The sequence below is a fragment of the Acartia tonsa genome, chromosome 2 (assembly GCF_053477335.1).
Source record: "Acartia tonsa isolate MP-2025a chromosome 2, ASM5347733v1, whole genome shotgun sequence".
Lineage (NCBI taxonomy): Eukaryota > Metazoa > Arthropoda > Copepoda > Calanoida > Acartiidae > Acartia > Acartia tonsa.
Window position 1 is genome coordinate 6,645,211 of NC_137261.1, and position 15,520 is coordinate 6,660,730.

General features: G+C 33.5%; 1 protein-coding gene across 1 annotated transcript in view; it reads right to left on the bottom strand.

The window, feature by feature from the left end:
- Nucleotides 1-15,520, bottom strand: part of LOC145335337 (uncharacterized) — a 50,117-nt gene that overhangs the window by 13,219 nt on the left and 21,378 nt on the right. The window contains exons 4-9 of the mRNA XM_080181075.1: nucleotides 13,088-13,238; nucleotides 9,001-9,207; nucleotides 5,737-6,107; nucleotides 4,767-4,880; nucleotides 3,534-3,609; nucleotides 2,484-2,684 (exon numbers count right to left, since the gene is read on the bottom strand). Coding sequence (XP_080037201.1) covers nucleotides 2,484-2,684; nucleotides 3,534-3,609; nucleotides 4,767-4,880; nucleotides 5,737-6,107; nucleotides 9,001-9,207; nucleotides 13,088-13,238 — 1,120 coding nt within the window. The remainder of the gene's footprint in view (nucleotides 1-2,483; nucleotides 2,685-3,533; nucleotides 3,610-4,766; nucleotides 4,881-5,736; nucleotides 6,108-9,000; nucleotides 9,208-13,087; nucleotides 13,239-15,520) is intronic.

Below are 15,520 nucleotides of genomic sequence, written 5' to 3' on the forward strand. Positions count from 1 at the left end.
CTAAATTGAATTTCAGGTTTTATTTTGGACACACACGAAATTCTAACCTTTAGCAAAATTTACATAATATACATTTTAAATTCCAACATTTTGTGTTAAAGTGAAAGTTTGTAACAAATATTTGCTTAGCAAGATAAATTGTTGAAAAAAGAATTATAATGTTAAGGTTAATGTAAAATTTATAAATTTTACTCGTAAAATTAAAATTCTTGTCTTCATTTTATTTATCAATTTTTCTGTATAAAGTATTAAGGTTTTTTGTCTAAAGCTTAAGATCTCTTTAACCACTGAAACGATTGGATTCACTTTCACTGGCCGACTTCAAATAGGTCCAGAGGTGGTCTTAGACTGATTTATTTTCAGATAGAAGTTTTATGATGGTTTTAAGCTATTTTTCTAGCCCCCCTATGTCCCTTTCAATAAAGCGCCCCTAGATACTAGGGGAGTATGCACTAGTTTTTCTACAAAGCATTAAGTGTATAAAAAACTTCTTGTTTTTTTGGCTTTTTAACTAAACTTACACACGTTACCAGTTAACCTAAATGGTATTAAATAAAATCCTATTTTTAGTAGCAGTGCTTTTAGGGGTTTGTCAACTTAACACCCCTCTTAAAAAAACAATTCGTGAGAACTGCCTTTTCTTATATTCGTAACTCCTTAGCCCATTTTTAAATATCTGTACACTGAAAATATAACTGTTTTCTGTCTTATAAATAAAGTTTCTTTAATATCTATCTTGATTTTTCTTGAGTTATTTATTCTTTTAGTCAATGAAAACAGCCCAGTCGTCAAAATATGTTCAAATTATGCACTACCAGCACAAGCAGCAGACACCGTTCATCCGATTAATCTGTAATTTAGCTGAAACCAACTGCACAGAAAATATACCCCTGTCGCTACAGAACTTTGATATAGATTAGCGGATGCGCTCCCAGCATAATTCTAATCAGTAAAACATATGGTTTGTTAAGAAATAAAAATGAATCTATTCTTAAATCTTTTTGTCTTTGGACAAGAAAATAAAATAAAAAGAATGGAAAAGTAAGATTCTCTGATTCATACATATTATTTTTCAGATGGAAAATCAAAGGATGTTAAGCTTTTATATTTATTTTCATACTTTTGTTTCAATTTGTCAAATGTTATGATTATTTTTATAAAGTTTACAAACTTATAAACGGCTGAACAGATTTCAGAGAAGCTTCTTGTTGGTCTATGGACAGATTTATTTTTTTAAATAATAAGGCTGGTCCCCTAATGCTTGTTTTCATTATAAAAAGCCGCAAGAGCTTTTGTCTCAAGCATAATAACTCAAAAATGGCCTGCCCATACGAAACAGATTAAAACTGACTTTAGGGAAAGCCTAGCTGACAACAGAGAGATAAATCGGCACAAAGTACCTACTGATACACCCCCCCCCCCCCCATCTTTTTTCGAAATAGATTAACAATGTGAGAAAGAATTTCGTTCGTGTGTTTATTACTTTAGTTTAGGATAGGTTATATAAGGTACTGGGTAGCCCCGCAGGGTTAGGGATTCCCGCAGTATTTAGACATAGGGGACAAAAATAATATCCCCTCTCCACACCTATTTTCAATTTATTTGAAAATTGTGAAGAGTTATCAATACTCAACCGGCCCTAAAAACCTAAAATACATCAATTATCTATAATAGCAGCTTAGCAAACTGCTTTATCTTGTTAACATTTCGATGGACAAATGTGTAACAAATGTGTAAATTCTAGATTAGTTAATCTTCTAAAAAGGTGAGAAAAAACTTGTAGTGAGTAATGTGTTTAGTTTTATAATTCACAATTTTGATATAAACAAAATCTATGAAAAATATTCTCAAAAATGTAAATCACTAAAAGAAAGCGATGAAAGGATTTGAACTGAATTTTATATACACACAATATTTGTAAGAAATAGTCTAGGATACTCTGTTGTAACAAGGACAATTATGGCCATATAAAGTATATACAGCACAGTATTATTAACAAGCCATCAATATATTTTTAAAGATATAGAAAGATATTGCTAAAGAACTACAAAATTTCGGTTTTAAAATCTGGTTCAAGGACGGAATGTTGGTCGGTATGACGCTAGCAAAGTTCCAGGGTACAGGAATGACCTAAGTACTTTCTTGATGACTAATAAATTCCTCCCTCTTATTTTTAAATAAATTTAAATAAGAGGGGATTGTTTTAAGCTTGTTTTTTACTTTAGGTAAGGTTAGGCTAGGTTCATAAATTAATGAGTAGTCCCATGTGATTAGGCTACCGCATGTATAGGCCACACAGGGTTAGGGCCCTTTGAAGGGGAAATTCATAAGATGAAACACCCGCCCTATCTTATATTTATTTTAAAAATAAGGGGGCGAAGGGGTTATCAGTGCTTAACCGGTCATTGGTAGAAAAGCATCCTTTTCTCTTTCAACAGCCCATAAAGTGCAAATAAAATTTGTGAAATTATATGATTACTCACCTTACATTCATGGCAGTTAAAACATCTAATTGAGGAGCTCTCCTCCGAACACGAACCCTCCCCCTCCACGTCCCCGGGACTGTCACCCACACAGAATCCACTGGTCATGACGTCATCAATTTGACTAATATCCTTGTTGACCGCCAGGATCTGGCAAAGCACCCAGCTACCCGCGGACACACACGCTTCAGAGTTGTTGCTCTAAACATTAAAACATTTAACTAATTATCTTAATAAATATGTTATAAATAGTGATTACTTAATTGCATAACCTTTATCAGAAAGTCTGAACTGTGTATGGACTAAGGTATAGGTCTAACTCTTACTGTTGGCTATTGTTAAACCTCAAAGTGTATTCTGGTGCCAGGTATAGCTATTAATCGTATATATTTACCTGTATAGCCTCCACCAGTGTATGATTGAGTACCAGTGGTGTACTCTGGTGCCAGGTATAGTTATTAATCATATATATTTACCTGTATAGCCTCCACCAGTGTATGATTGAGTACCAGTTGTGTACTCTGGTGCCAGGTATAGTTATTATTCATATATATTTACCTGTATAGCCTCCACCAGTGTATGATTGAGTAACAGTGGTGTGGTCTGGTGCCAGGTATAGTTATTAGTCATATTTATTTACCTGTATAGCCTCCACCAGTGTATGATTGAGTACCAGTTGTGTAATCTGGTGCCAGGTATAGTTATTAATCATATATATTTACCTGTATAGCCTCCACCAGTGTATGATTGAGTAACAGTGGTGTGGTCTGGTGCCAGGTATAGTTATTAGTCATATTTATTTACCTGTATAGCCTCCACCAGTGTATGATGGAGTACCAGTTGTGTACTCTAGTGCCAGGTATAGTTATTAATCATATATATTTACCTGTATAGCCTCCACCAGTGTATGATTGAGTAACAGTGGTGTGGTCTGGTGCCAGGTATAGTTATTAGTCATATTTATTTACCTGTATAGCCTCCACCAGTGTATGATTGAGTACCAGTTGTGTACTCTGGTGCCAGGTATAGTTATTAATCATATATATTTACCTGTATAGCCTCCACCAGTGTATGATTGAGTACCGGGGGCGGACACTGGTGGCTGGTCAGTGGCGTCGACCAACACCTAAAAAGAAAATAAATATATAGATAAAATAAACTGGCAGTCGAGTCTTATAATTTGTAGCAATTTTACTTTCTTTCCGTAAGAATCTGATTTTTTAGATGCTGTACAAAAAGAATTAAAGTAAAAAAAGTAAAAAGAGTAAAAAGGCACATTTTGAATTGTTTTCTTTTTCTACATAAATTTGAATCTTGCACTGGGCATAGATGCAAAACTTTTTAAAAATATTATAATTAAGTCCAATGCAGTTTTTTAGATATAGTAACATTTATCTACATGAAAAATAAATACAGGCTATGTCTTCATTTCTTCCATAATGTTTAAATTATATTTTTAATAAAAACATAGCACTGAAGAAAGGAAAGAGAAAAACTTAAGTTGTATTTCCATACAGTAATAGTTAGCTTACAAACCGAGTTCAAGCTTTCATATAACTTAAAACTTAAATGACAAATGATGTCGTAATTTGTCAAAATATACTCACGCAACCTTCCCTAAGTTGCTCTTTGGTTGTAAGGAGTTAAATAAAATAAATCTAATAATCGAATTTCTTCTACAAAGATCCTCACTTTAAATTACCGCGTGCATCTGAATCCTAACTTTAGAGCGTTGGGGATACATACATACAGTATAATTGTATTCCAAAAAAGATACAATTTATTTGCAAGGTTTTAAAACTTTTAGCTAATAGGATATTTGGTATAACCAGTGATCAATAGATTCCACCTCTTAGTTAAATATACCTAATTTAGATAAGGGACAAAATTATATTTTTTTCTAAAAAATATTGTTTGCTGAATTATTTTAATTGAATGAAAATTACCTATTATTCTTGTAAAGCCGGTTACTTTAAGCGGTACTGTTTATCTAGAAAACCCAAGGGCATCATCCGCTTGTAATTGGATGCAATATTTTAACGCCCACTAGTGGATATTAAGTTAAGTATCATCCAACAGACAACCAACCCTTTGAATGTATGACCTTTGTCTCCTGTTTATGGACCAAGTCATTCCCCCTGCCCTAACTATTTATGATGTGCACTTGACATAGCAGCAGTATGAACCATTTTTACGACTATATTTATGACGAGGTGTCGGTCCAAGATTCGAACCTATCACCTACTTGACGACGAGCAGATGCGCTACAGCTGTGATGGTTACCTGGACGGGTACAGCGGATGATACAATAGGCGGCGTATCCTTGAGTTGACCGGTACAGAGCTGCAGATAAATTTTGCTTCTCTGCGCGCGTCAGACTCTATACACGACACAATATCCTGCAACCAATGATCATTACGTATTTTAATAAACAAATAAATGCAAAAAAACATTTGCCAAAATATTTTTTTTAAATCTTCCAAAATTAAGTTCTGAGACAATGGATTTATTATTACTTGGATCTTACACCAGCTTATCATATACTAAAATTAATGTTAACCCCCCATCCATCCCCTTTACCCAATCTCCTCCCCTTTTACTAGATGAACGAACTAACCAATAAATGATGTCCATGTTAGCAACCTAAACTGACGACAATTTTACCCTGTCATAATATCAACGTATTTTCTCATTTTATCTTTTTTAAAGAAAACCTTTGTTGCTTGATTTGTCAAAAACAAGATTTTTTTTGAATGGTCTATTGGTATTAATTGGAAAATAAAATAGTTTACATAAAAAGTTAAATTATTTTTCATTTTAAAGTAAATGTAAAAAGTAAAAAGAAACGGAACCTTTTTGACTGTAAAATTCCTTATTAAGGAAAATAGCATGATATTATCAACACAAATTGTAAAAAATTAAAATTTTAATTTCCGTTAGTTCTAATAAAATTAATGATGCAGGAAATATGGTGATTTCCCTGATAGTGCCTGGAGAACGCAAAAAAAGAACGGATTAGTTTTTATATAATTAATGCCTAACCTTTGGGGGGGGGGGTACCCTTCGGGGCTAATCTGTCCCCAATTGAGCCTAACATAAGACACAAAAACTGAACATACTACCCCTTATTTTTAAAATTGTTGGAAATATTTGATTTTTACTATTGTATAAATTAATGAATTAGAACCAATTTCTTTCAGCTGTAATTTTAAAATAATTAAGTAATATTTTAAAGCATATGTAAATGATCATTTCCTGACGAAGGCACGTGGTTGCAAATGTTTGATTGAGTTGCGGTGACGGGGAGTAGCCGGGATCATCCTCCGCAGAATACCCGTAATCCGCGGCTGAATACCCCTGATCCTGTGGCGAAAACGGATCCTGCGAGGCAGAGGACATGTCCTGGCCGCCTCTGCTGCTGCTGCCGCCGCCGCCGCCAGGATGGTTCAGGTAAAAGTAATTAGAAGCACTAGTCTTTTCATTGGCTAACAGCGCATCATGTGACATTGTTTGTGCGTTTGTGTTGATGTTTAAATGCAATGTATCACTGAGTGTTGTGTTGATGATGGCTGAGGAAAGTGTATCTGTGTGTTGTGAGGAGTCACGCTTGTACATCTGGTGAGGCTGAAAATAAAATGAAAATATTAGTTTAACCCTTACAGATCGGACCCCAATTCCCACCTTAATAGATCGGGGGGGGGGGGGGGGTCATATTGACCCCCCCCCTCTATCTCAGCTTCTGTTACAGATAAAGACGTAAAATTTTTTTCTGGTGGTTCATGTGTATTTTTAGAGAAAATTACTTTTTCTAGTCATAGCGGCCAGGCCGCTCCTTAGCCGCTTTTTAGCGGCCAGCCGCTAAATTTTAAAACAGCTGTAGAGCGGCCAATTTTGCAGCTAGGATGACCAAATTTTAGGACGAACTTTTATTTTTCATAACAAAAAAATTACTTTTTCTGATCATCGCCGAAAAACGGCAAATAACGGAAACCGCCATTTTCGGCGGTTACGGCGGTAAAACGGCGGTTGGCGGCGCCAATTAATATTTTTATCTGTTTATTGTTGCTCAAGAATTTACCAAAAAAAATTTCAGGTCTCTAGCTGTAATAGAAGCCACGATATTCAGGATATATGTCTGTAGTAAAAGCCGGACAAAAATCGGTCATAAAGTCGGTCAGGGTGCGGTCAAACGGTCATAACACCACTTTTCTCATAAGGTCATTGATATCTTAGTATTCACCAAAAAAATTATAGGTTTCTACCTTATACACAACACTATTTAGAATTTTTTTTTAATTTTGGTGATACCCAACCGACTTTGACCGGACACCACGACCGACACAGACCAGATATCCTAATAAAATCAACTCTTGCCGACGCATAATTACTAAACTTAAAAAGTCATGAAGTCACAGCTCTCCATCTTACCTACAAAAAAAATGACATTGAAAAAACTAGAGGGGGGGGTCAATATGACCCCCCCCCCCCCGATCTGTAAGGGTTAATAGTTATTCTTCACTTATCATTATAGACAGCTTTTCACGGATATCAAATAAAAAAATTACAAGATTAAAACTATCAAAACTAATATTAATTTTATGCTTTTCATTTTAATATTTGCGGATATTGTCTGTAATACGGTGCTATACATGATTTTTCAGTATGGCTCAGAACCGGTTCTAATTCACAGGATATTAATCAATTTCTAATCAATACTGAAAAGAAATAGTGTACTATGCCTATTTTTCTTCTTTCAATGGGCGAATTCTCTTCTACCCATCCCCCATATAATTGTAAAACTTTCCTAAAAGATTGTGACCTAAAGGAAGCTTAACTGTAAAGGAGAATCGATTCAGCGGTCAGCAATATGATAAGGTCACAAAGTTTTGAAGTGCCAAAAAATACCTAATTCAATAATTAATCAATAATTTACCCATAAAAAGGAAATAAAATAAATAAAAATAAAATAATTAAAATTAATTTTAATAATGTATAACAATTCTAAATTTTAACCAAATTTATTTGTAGTTTAAGAGAGCAACATATAAACCATATCTTTAGAGAAAAATGTATTGTACGTAAAATATCATCTCTTTTAATGCTAAATGACGTCAAAAAGATGTGAAAACTTGTATTCTAAAATAATTCAATAAAAACTGTAGCGCATCCATTGTCCCCCCCCCCTCCCCATCTAAAAAAAAAGAGGACTTATAGCAAATCTACTGACTACTAAATTAAAAACAGCGCAAAAATTTGATTGAGAAGAGTGAAGAGTGGGGGGGGGGGGTAGGTTAAGTAGTCTAATGATATTTAAATTGATTCAACCTTGCATTGTACAATATTTCTCCTTTTACAAAGCATAACGATATATTTTACATAAAAGTAAAATTAAAAATAATATTTCAAATTTGCTAGAGTAAGCCAAAGAAAAGAAAGAACCAAAAAAAATATGAAAGTCTTATTTAACTTAAGAAAATTCTAATTTAAAGCAATCAAAGTATATGATATGCCATTAAATAATAATTTATAGTAAAATCTCTTAAAAGTTGAGTAAAATTGAAAATAATTTAGAAGTACAATGCACTAAAGAAAACTAGGTTTACACGAGAAAAAATATTTTTAGCATCTAAAGTTTTAAAGATTTGCTCCCCCAAAACGTTCAAGCTTTGTTTCTTTTTTTGTATTTTAGAGAGTGTTACTAATACACTTGGTTTGTCAAAATAAAGCGGTAAATTACTTTTAACATCCAACTAAACTCAAGACTGAAGAGGGTGCAATGTCTACTGAAATATATTTCAATAAATAACTGGGAAGTATCAAAGACTTTTTCACTTAGTGAATTCACCATGGAAAGAGTTTTAATGGAATCATTGAAAGAAAACGAAGTCGGGGGTTTCGTCGTATTTTCACAGCAGCTTTTGTTAGGTCACTTTAAGCTAGGTTAGGTTATGTAAATGTTAATGATTGTCGGGCAGGGTTAGGAAATTAGTCCCGTAGGGTTAGAGACCTTCGCAGGGGCTAGAAATATGAGAAAAACTACTGTAAAAATGCGACGAAAGTTTTCTTTCCATGATCCGTTTTTTATCAGGTAATTAAGAATTGGTGGCTAATAATACCCCTCAAATATTTTTTGGGTGCCTGTAGGCTAATTTGTTCTGAGGGGGGGGGGGGATGGGTAAAATTTATCTATTTTTGTAAGGATGTAGATGGGTTATTACTACCTTTAAAAAATTAGTCCCTCTTGTGGTATCGCAACTTAAGGGGCGATTCTTCGTATTTTCTAAATTCTAGCCCCTGCGGGGTGATCTAACCCTGCGGGGCAATTGCCTAACCCTGTGGGGCAATCACCTAACCCAATATAACCTAACCTAACCTAAAATAACCTATGAAAAGCCAGTTTAAAATAAATTAAGGAGCGTTGCCACGAAAGGACTATTCCCAAAACCTTAAGTATTGTTCGTTTACCATTTTATCGCCAAAAAATACTTTGTTAAGGTTATCATAAAAAAATACTAACCCTGTTGCTTTTATAACTGTAGTTATTATTATTACTGGTTTGGTGAGACCTGGCCCCGCCAGCCAGCTCCTGGCGCTCCTGGCTGCCTGAGGAATGTGTCACAGTGCTGGAATGTTGCCAGGTATTGACTGTTGGACTCGAGTCTTGCCAGCTGTTGCCTGGAGAACTGGAATGTTGCCAGGAACTTGGACTGTGGTTAACCCGTACCTGAAATAAACAAAATGGTTAATTTTTCTTCTTAAAAGATTTATTCAAAATAGATTTAACTCCAAACAAATGGCATAAAACCTTATATGTATCAGAATAAATTTATATGAAACAGGTTAACTTTGTCTAGATAAAATGTTGTATCTTAAATGAAAATTACTTAACATTTCTTGGTAAAGTTAAACCTCTTCCCAGAGTATATAGTTTTTCTTTTCAGTTTTTATATAAAGTTAACATTTTACTTGTTCTTCTTATATTTTTACATCACATTAAACTTTATACAATTTAACGAAGACAATTTAAAGCCATTTTGTGTTTAGTTTAATGGCAATCCCATAAAAAATATAATATTCAGAGTATCGGAGGCGATTATTGATAAAAAACGTGTATTAGTTGCGGCTTGAACACAATTTTTGGGAAATAAAAACGGCTGAAATACGTCTGCTTCTTCGGTTGATCGTGAATAGATTTTTAATATGATGATTGTCATATGTAGTGCATTTTTTGGCAACTGGTTGCACAAAATTTGGCAGCTGGATGTGGCTTGCAGTATCAGCAGCTTAGTGCAGATTAATTAATTAAGTACTTAATTATGTAAAAATAACAAATATGCCCGCCGTCTTGGTTGTGAAATAGCAAGAAAAATAATAGAAAATAGAGGAAAAGTGTAGCTAGTTAAACTATAAAAGAGAAAAAAAGACTTATTAATATTACTGTTTATGTCAGCATGAATATATATTTAGTCTATACATGTATGTTTAATACATTGTTTAAACAAACACGGAATAAGGGATCGGTGATATCTAATTACCGGTTTCAATCCGGGGGATTTTAATGGGATTCGGAGCCAATCTGGAAACGTAATTATACATTATGAAATAGTATTTCTTCTGATAATGTATTGAGTTAAACATTTGTGGCTCCAGAAATATTTGTTGTGATGCTAGATCTAGAAACCTTTTAATAATCCCAGGAACCAGAAATCATTAGTTACCAGCAATATTTCACCATGAGCTGCGCTTGACCCTTAAGTTGAATTAGTGCACCTTTGACTTAAGCAAGGCGTATGATGATACAAATCTCAAAACTACCACCCATGCATCTCAATTAGATTGATGATAATTGAGAAAACAAGGACAGATTGATTAATATACCCCCTGTAAATAAGCCTTCACTCTACCTAGAAGGATAAACATGAAGCTTATCTAAAATAAAAGTCTACTTATTTTATCATATTTTCTTTTTCTAAAAAATATTTATGTATATCATCCCTTATCCCGAAAAGACAAGCCTTCATAAAACAAATATGTACATTCTATTTACATCAGGGTAAACTTGTTGTTTGCTAAGCGTTTATTGGACCTTTTTATCAAAATTAACCTAGCAGCCAGAAATGGGAAACTTCTCTAGTCATTTAAATATTTACCTCTTATTGTTAGAGAAATACAATTTAGTCCATTTGTATAAAAAAAACTTAGGGTATAGTCTCTTTCGTGGCAACGCACCATCAGGGGCGATTCGTCCTATTTGTAAAATGGCTTTTAATATGTTATTTTAGGTTAAGTTAGGTTATATTGGATTAGGTGAAAGCCCCGCAGGGTTAGGTAATTGGCCCCGCAGGGTTAAAGCCCCCACAGGAATTATAAATAGGAGAAAAGCTACTGTGAAAATACGAAGAATCGCCCCTTAAGTTAAAGCTATTATTATTAGCCCTTAATATATACTATAGTAATAGGATGTTTATTGTTTATATAGTCTAAGTGTGTTATTTATGTTTTTCAGGGAAGTAGTAGACATTGTGCTCTAAATTATCCCAGAGTTTTTATATGCAAGTTATAATATTTATTGTCTTAATGATTTAATAATCTTGATTGGGTTTTATAAATTATCAGTGCCTTTATAATTTTTACACCATTAATGTCAATCTACAGAAGGGCAATTTTATTAATTAAAGATGTATGTTAATTCTATACAGAAATTTTGTAGCAAGGTCTTTTTGGGTTTATAATTATGCTGTTACAAAATAAAAAGTAAATAATAATGATTGTACTTTGCGACACTAGAGACACCACACAAAGTATGGAAAATAATACATTATTTTTATGATATTTTCTAGGACTTGACAGCCGCCTCAAGCCGCCTCAAGCCGCACATAATAACATGATACACAGAAATTTAAACCTAAAAGCCACCTGCACCGTTTTGGACAATCTGCAAAAATAGTGGTTGCATGTAAAATATCCAATTGCAGTCGCAATCCTATTGTATAAAGAAGTAAGGTTTTTTGTCTGTAGTAAAGGTTCTCGCTAACCACTGAACCGATATGGTCCTCCATTACTCCAGCTTCACGTAGGTCAAATGAAGGTTTATCTATTTTAGGGGAGGTTACCACAAACACCCTTCAAAGAGAAAACGCTTCCAATTTTCGAATTACTTTTTCTTTACAAAACTAAAATTAAAAGTTTAACCACCCTTACCTCCATCAAGTTTCTAGAGGCATAGCCGCTAATTATTTTTTATAAACTGGCCGCTTTTATTTCAATTTTGATTTATAATTTTCATTCACTATTAAAGAAACAATCTGCATCCAAGTTGACCAGAAAATGTTCCGCTGGCCAGCCCTGGTATTTTCTTTATCTCTATTTTTTGGCATTGATTATATTGTATATTTATGAGGGGGATTCCTTATAATCTATGACTTGACGCTGAAAAAATAACAATTATAGGAACAATTTTATTCTACGATAACATAATCCATGATTCTTATATAAAAGTAACATAATTTCTGTTTGTCTGTCTAAATCTTAAGAACAACTCGACCGATATGGTTCTCCTGTGCAGTGAAGCTTCTTAATGACCTATGGAAAGTTTATAACTACTTAGGGATAGGGTACCTCCAAACAACCAATAGTAATCACCACAGGAAAAAAAATAACATCCTTCCAAAAAAATATTACTTTTACAAACGGAAAGTAGAGGGTTTGCGCTGGTCCCCCTTTCCTTATATACCCCTAGAGGCCACAAGTGCTACAGGTTAGAGCTTTTTGAACACAATTTGGACAGGTACTGTCAATAAATAAGGAAGTTTAGGCATACATTTTTATTCTATGATAACAAGAGAAATTACACCCGTTTTTGCTAATGTTATCGAACGTAAGCCCAGGCACAGGTTACATTGATGAACACAGTAATAATGTCTGACTGATTATGACGTAACAAAAAAAAATAGGCAATGAGAGGCCACTATAAATTTTACCATTCGTCAATAACAGCCTCTCATTGGCTAATTTTTTTTGTTACGTCATAATCAGTCAGACACTATTACTGTGTTCTACATTGATCCTTAGCTATTCAAGAAAATTCCGTTATTAACCTACTAACCACAAAAAAATTGTTTTTGTTATAAGTAAAATAAGAAAAAACAAAGATAAAATAAGAAATTATAATTGTTGGATAGAAAGGAAAACAAGAGGAATAGAAAAGGATTTATTTATATTTTTCTGGAAGTTGTAAATAATTAATGTTTTTATGTTTTCACTATTTACTAACATTTTCCTCAATGGGTTACAGGAGGATTCTCAAAGATTTTGTAATTTGGCTTATTTTAACGCAATGAAAGACGTTTTGAATGATTTTCTAGGAAGATTTATGTTCTAATAAGTTCTAATAAGATTTTTATGTTTTATTTTGCCCTCCTCCCCCCCCCCCCCAACCTCTACGCTTCTAGAAATTGCTTACATCGTTTCCGTCGTTTACGAGGTCATACTGAGCACACATACATACATCCAAATACTTTAGTATGCATAAGAATGTTTAAACCATACTTTTCAATAACAGATTTTTATTTTATCAAAATGTAAAAAGTTTGTATGTTGCTTACCTTGTGTATAGAGTTGAGTGTACTACTACTAGTGTGATGTGCTGCTTGATGATGAGCTCCGCGGTGATGTTGTTGTTGTTGTTGTCCTTGTCCTGCTCTGTACTCACCTCCCCCAGTGTCCAACAGCACCAGGCTGAGAATGAGGCTGTGGCCTAACCAAACACATACACATATTCACATTAATTTTGGTATCAAAATTTTCGGATCAACCATCAGAGTGGGTAAAGAAAACCACCCACTTTTTTTTATTATTGAAATAAATTGAAAATGACTTTTATCTATGCATTGCATATTCTATGGTTTGTAATCAAAATATCGAAACAAAAGAACTGTTCCAAATTTTATTTAATTCTTATATCCTAATAAATTATTTTTCCATAAAATGTATGTATCTTTATAATATTAACATTTAATAATACTAGCGGCTACGCCCCTAGAGGCCTCTAGTGGCACTTTAAATGTTTTTGTTTGTTAAATTTAATTTTTTATGTACGATACCACCTTATTTGACGTTGAAGTCTCCCCTAAGGGGGGAATTTTTTTTTTTTTGGGGGGGTTAGGGGTGTCCCGCCCCTCAAGAAAATATCTTAAAACCACCACAGGACCAGTAGGTATATTCCCTGAAGAGTAGAGCCCATTCGGTTCAGTGGTTACCGAGATCTTTAGCTTCAGACGGACAGACAGACGGACAGACGGACAGACAGACGGACAGACAGACATCGTTCTACTTTGTATTATAGATATATAAATTATTGTGTAAAAAACAATATTTGTTTTCTACTATGTAAAGAGTACATTGATGTAATATAATAAAGTGAATGGCGGATTATTAATATGACAAGCATATAAACATATGAATAGGGGGACCATTTTCATAAACATTTTCTCTATTAATATAGAAATAAAGAGATAGGTCAATTAAAGATCAATTTATCTTCACCCATTATTTTGAAGTTAGGCTATTACAAATTTTGGACTGTTGATGGCAGATGTTTAATTTTCTTAAACAGGGAAATATTTTTTTACTTCACTTTTATTTGGTTATTTACCATTGATCTGTTTCAGTATCTTTGAAATTTCTCAATTTTAATATTTTTAATGATATTAGTTGAAAATGAATCTATAAGTTAAAAGTATTTTGATTTTGATACCTCATAAATAAATCGATGCGTCTAATATTTATTGATTTTAAATTCTTTAGGAATTTTTTATGTACTTTTTAAACAACACATTTAGATTCTCCATAACAAGTGAACTCAGGGATAAAAGTGGGGGCCAATGAGAAATTAATTCAATTCTATAGGTGTGACTCTTTAAGGTCGAAAAACTTATATTGGAAAGGGGGAAAGTGATTTTAAGCAGTGAAATTGGATATTTTTTGTGTAAATATACTAGGTTTTGTTTAATAGAGTTATATCAACTAAATAAAATAAGTTTTATACGAAATGTTAAGCAATTTTTGAAGAAATCAAATGTTTTGTTGAGTTCAAAGTGCCAAAAACACAGCAAAACATCATCAAAAGCAAAAGTACATTAATCTTAACTTTCATCAAAAAGTAAACTTTCCAGTCAAAGTCAAAGTCTGACTAAAAATTAAAAATGTATCTATTTCATAAATTAAAGGTTAAAGTATATTAAATGTTATACCATTTGTCAAAGTAATAAAAATATTATAGAAGTTTATCCCTAGTTATTAAATCTGTTACACTTTCTTATTCTAGTTGATTATACAATGATAATAGAATTGTCTCTCCTCCTCGTGCAGTGTAGCTAGAGCGTGTGGAGAGTGTGTGTAGTCCCATTTATCCTCTCAACCGAAAACTTTTAATAATCAAATCTCCTACAACTTTTCTAAGCATTCACATTTCCACTTGATTAAGGAATAGTTCTTCTCTCTGTCATATGTAACAAGATAACAGAGAACTGGACACTAACCTTGCTAACAGTGTTACAGTATAATTGTTTTATAAAAGCAAAGGAAAATAATTTTAACCGGCATTGTGCGCGTTTCCAAAAAAAAACGTTTTACTGGAACATGGTGAAATGAAAACATTAAGCTATTTAGGCGGGTGCACTGGGTTTCAACAGGGAGGGGGGGGGGGGGGTGAAGTTTTGTGAAGGTAAAAAAACGAAGGCAGTACTACACAATTTCTAATTTTAATAGGTATTGACACCCTCCTGCCTACTGAGCTATTAATTTTAATAATACAAATATCCAGTTTTATTTTTCCAATGTATTAAAAAACCGTGGCAGATAAAAAATATTTTTTTATTAAACGAATTTTATTTTTAAAAGCGAAGCTTTTCTATAATTAGGGTCGGTCCGTTCGTCCGTACGTCCGTCCGTCCGTCCGTACGTCCGTCCGTCCGTCACGGATAGCTTTTTTCGTTAATTTAGACATGTTAGAATTGTCCTATCGATTTCAAATTTTG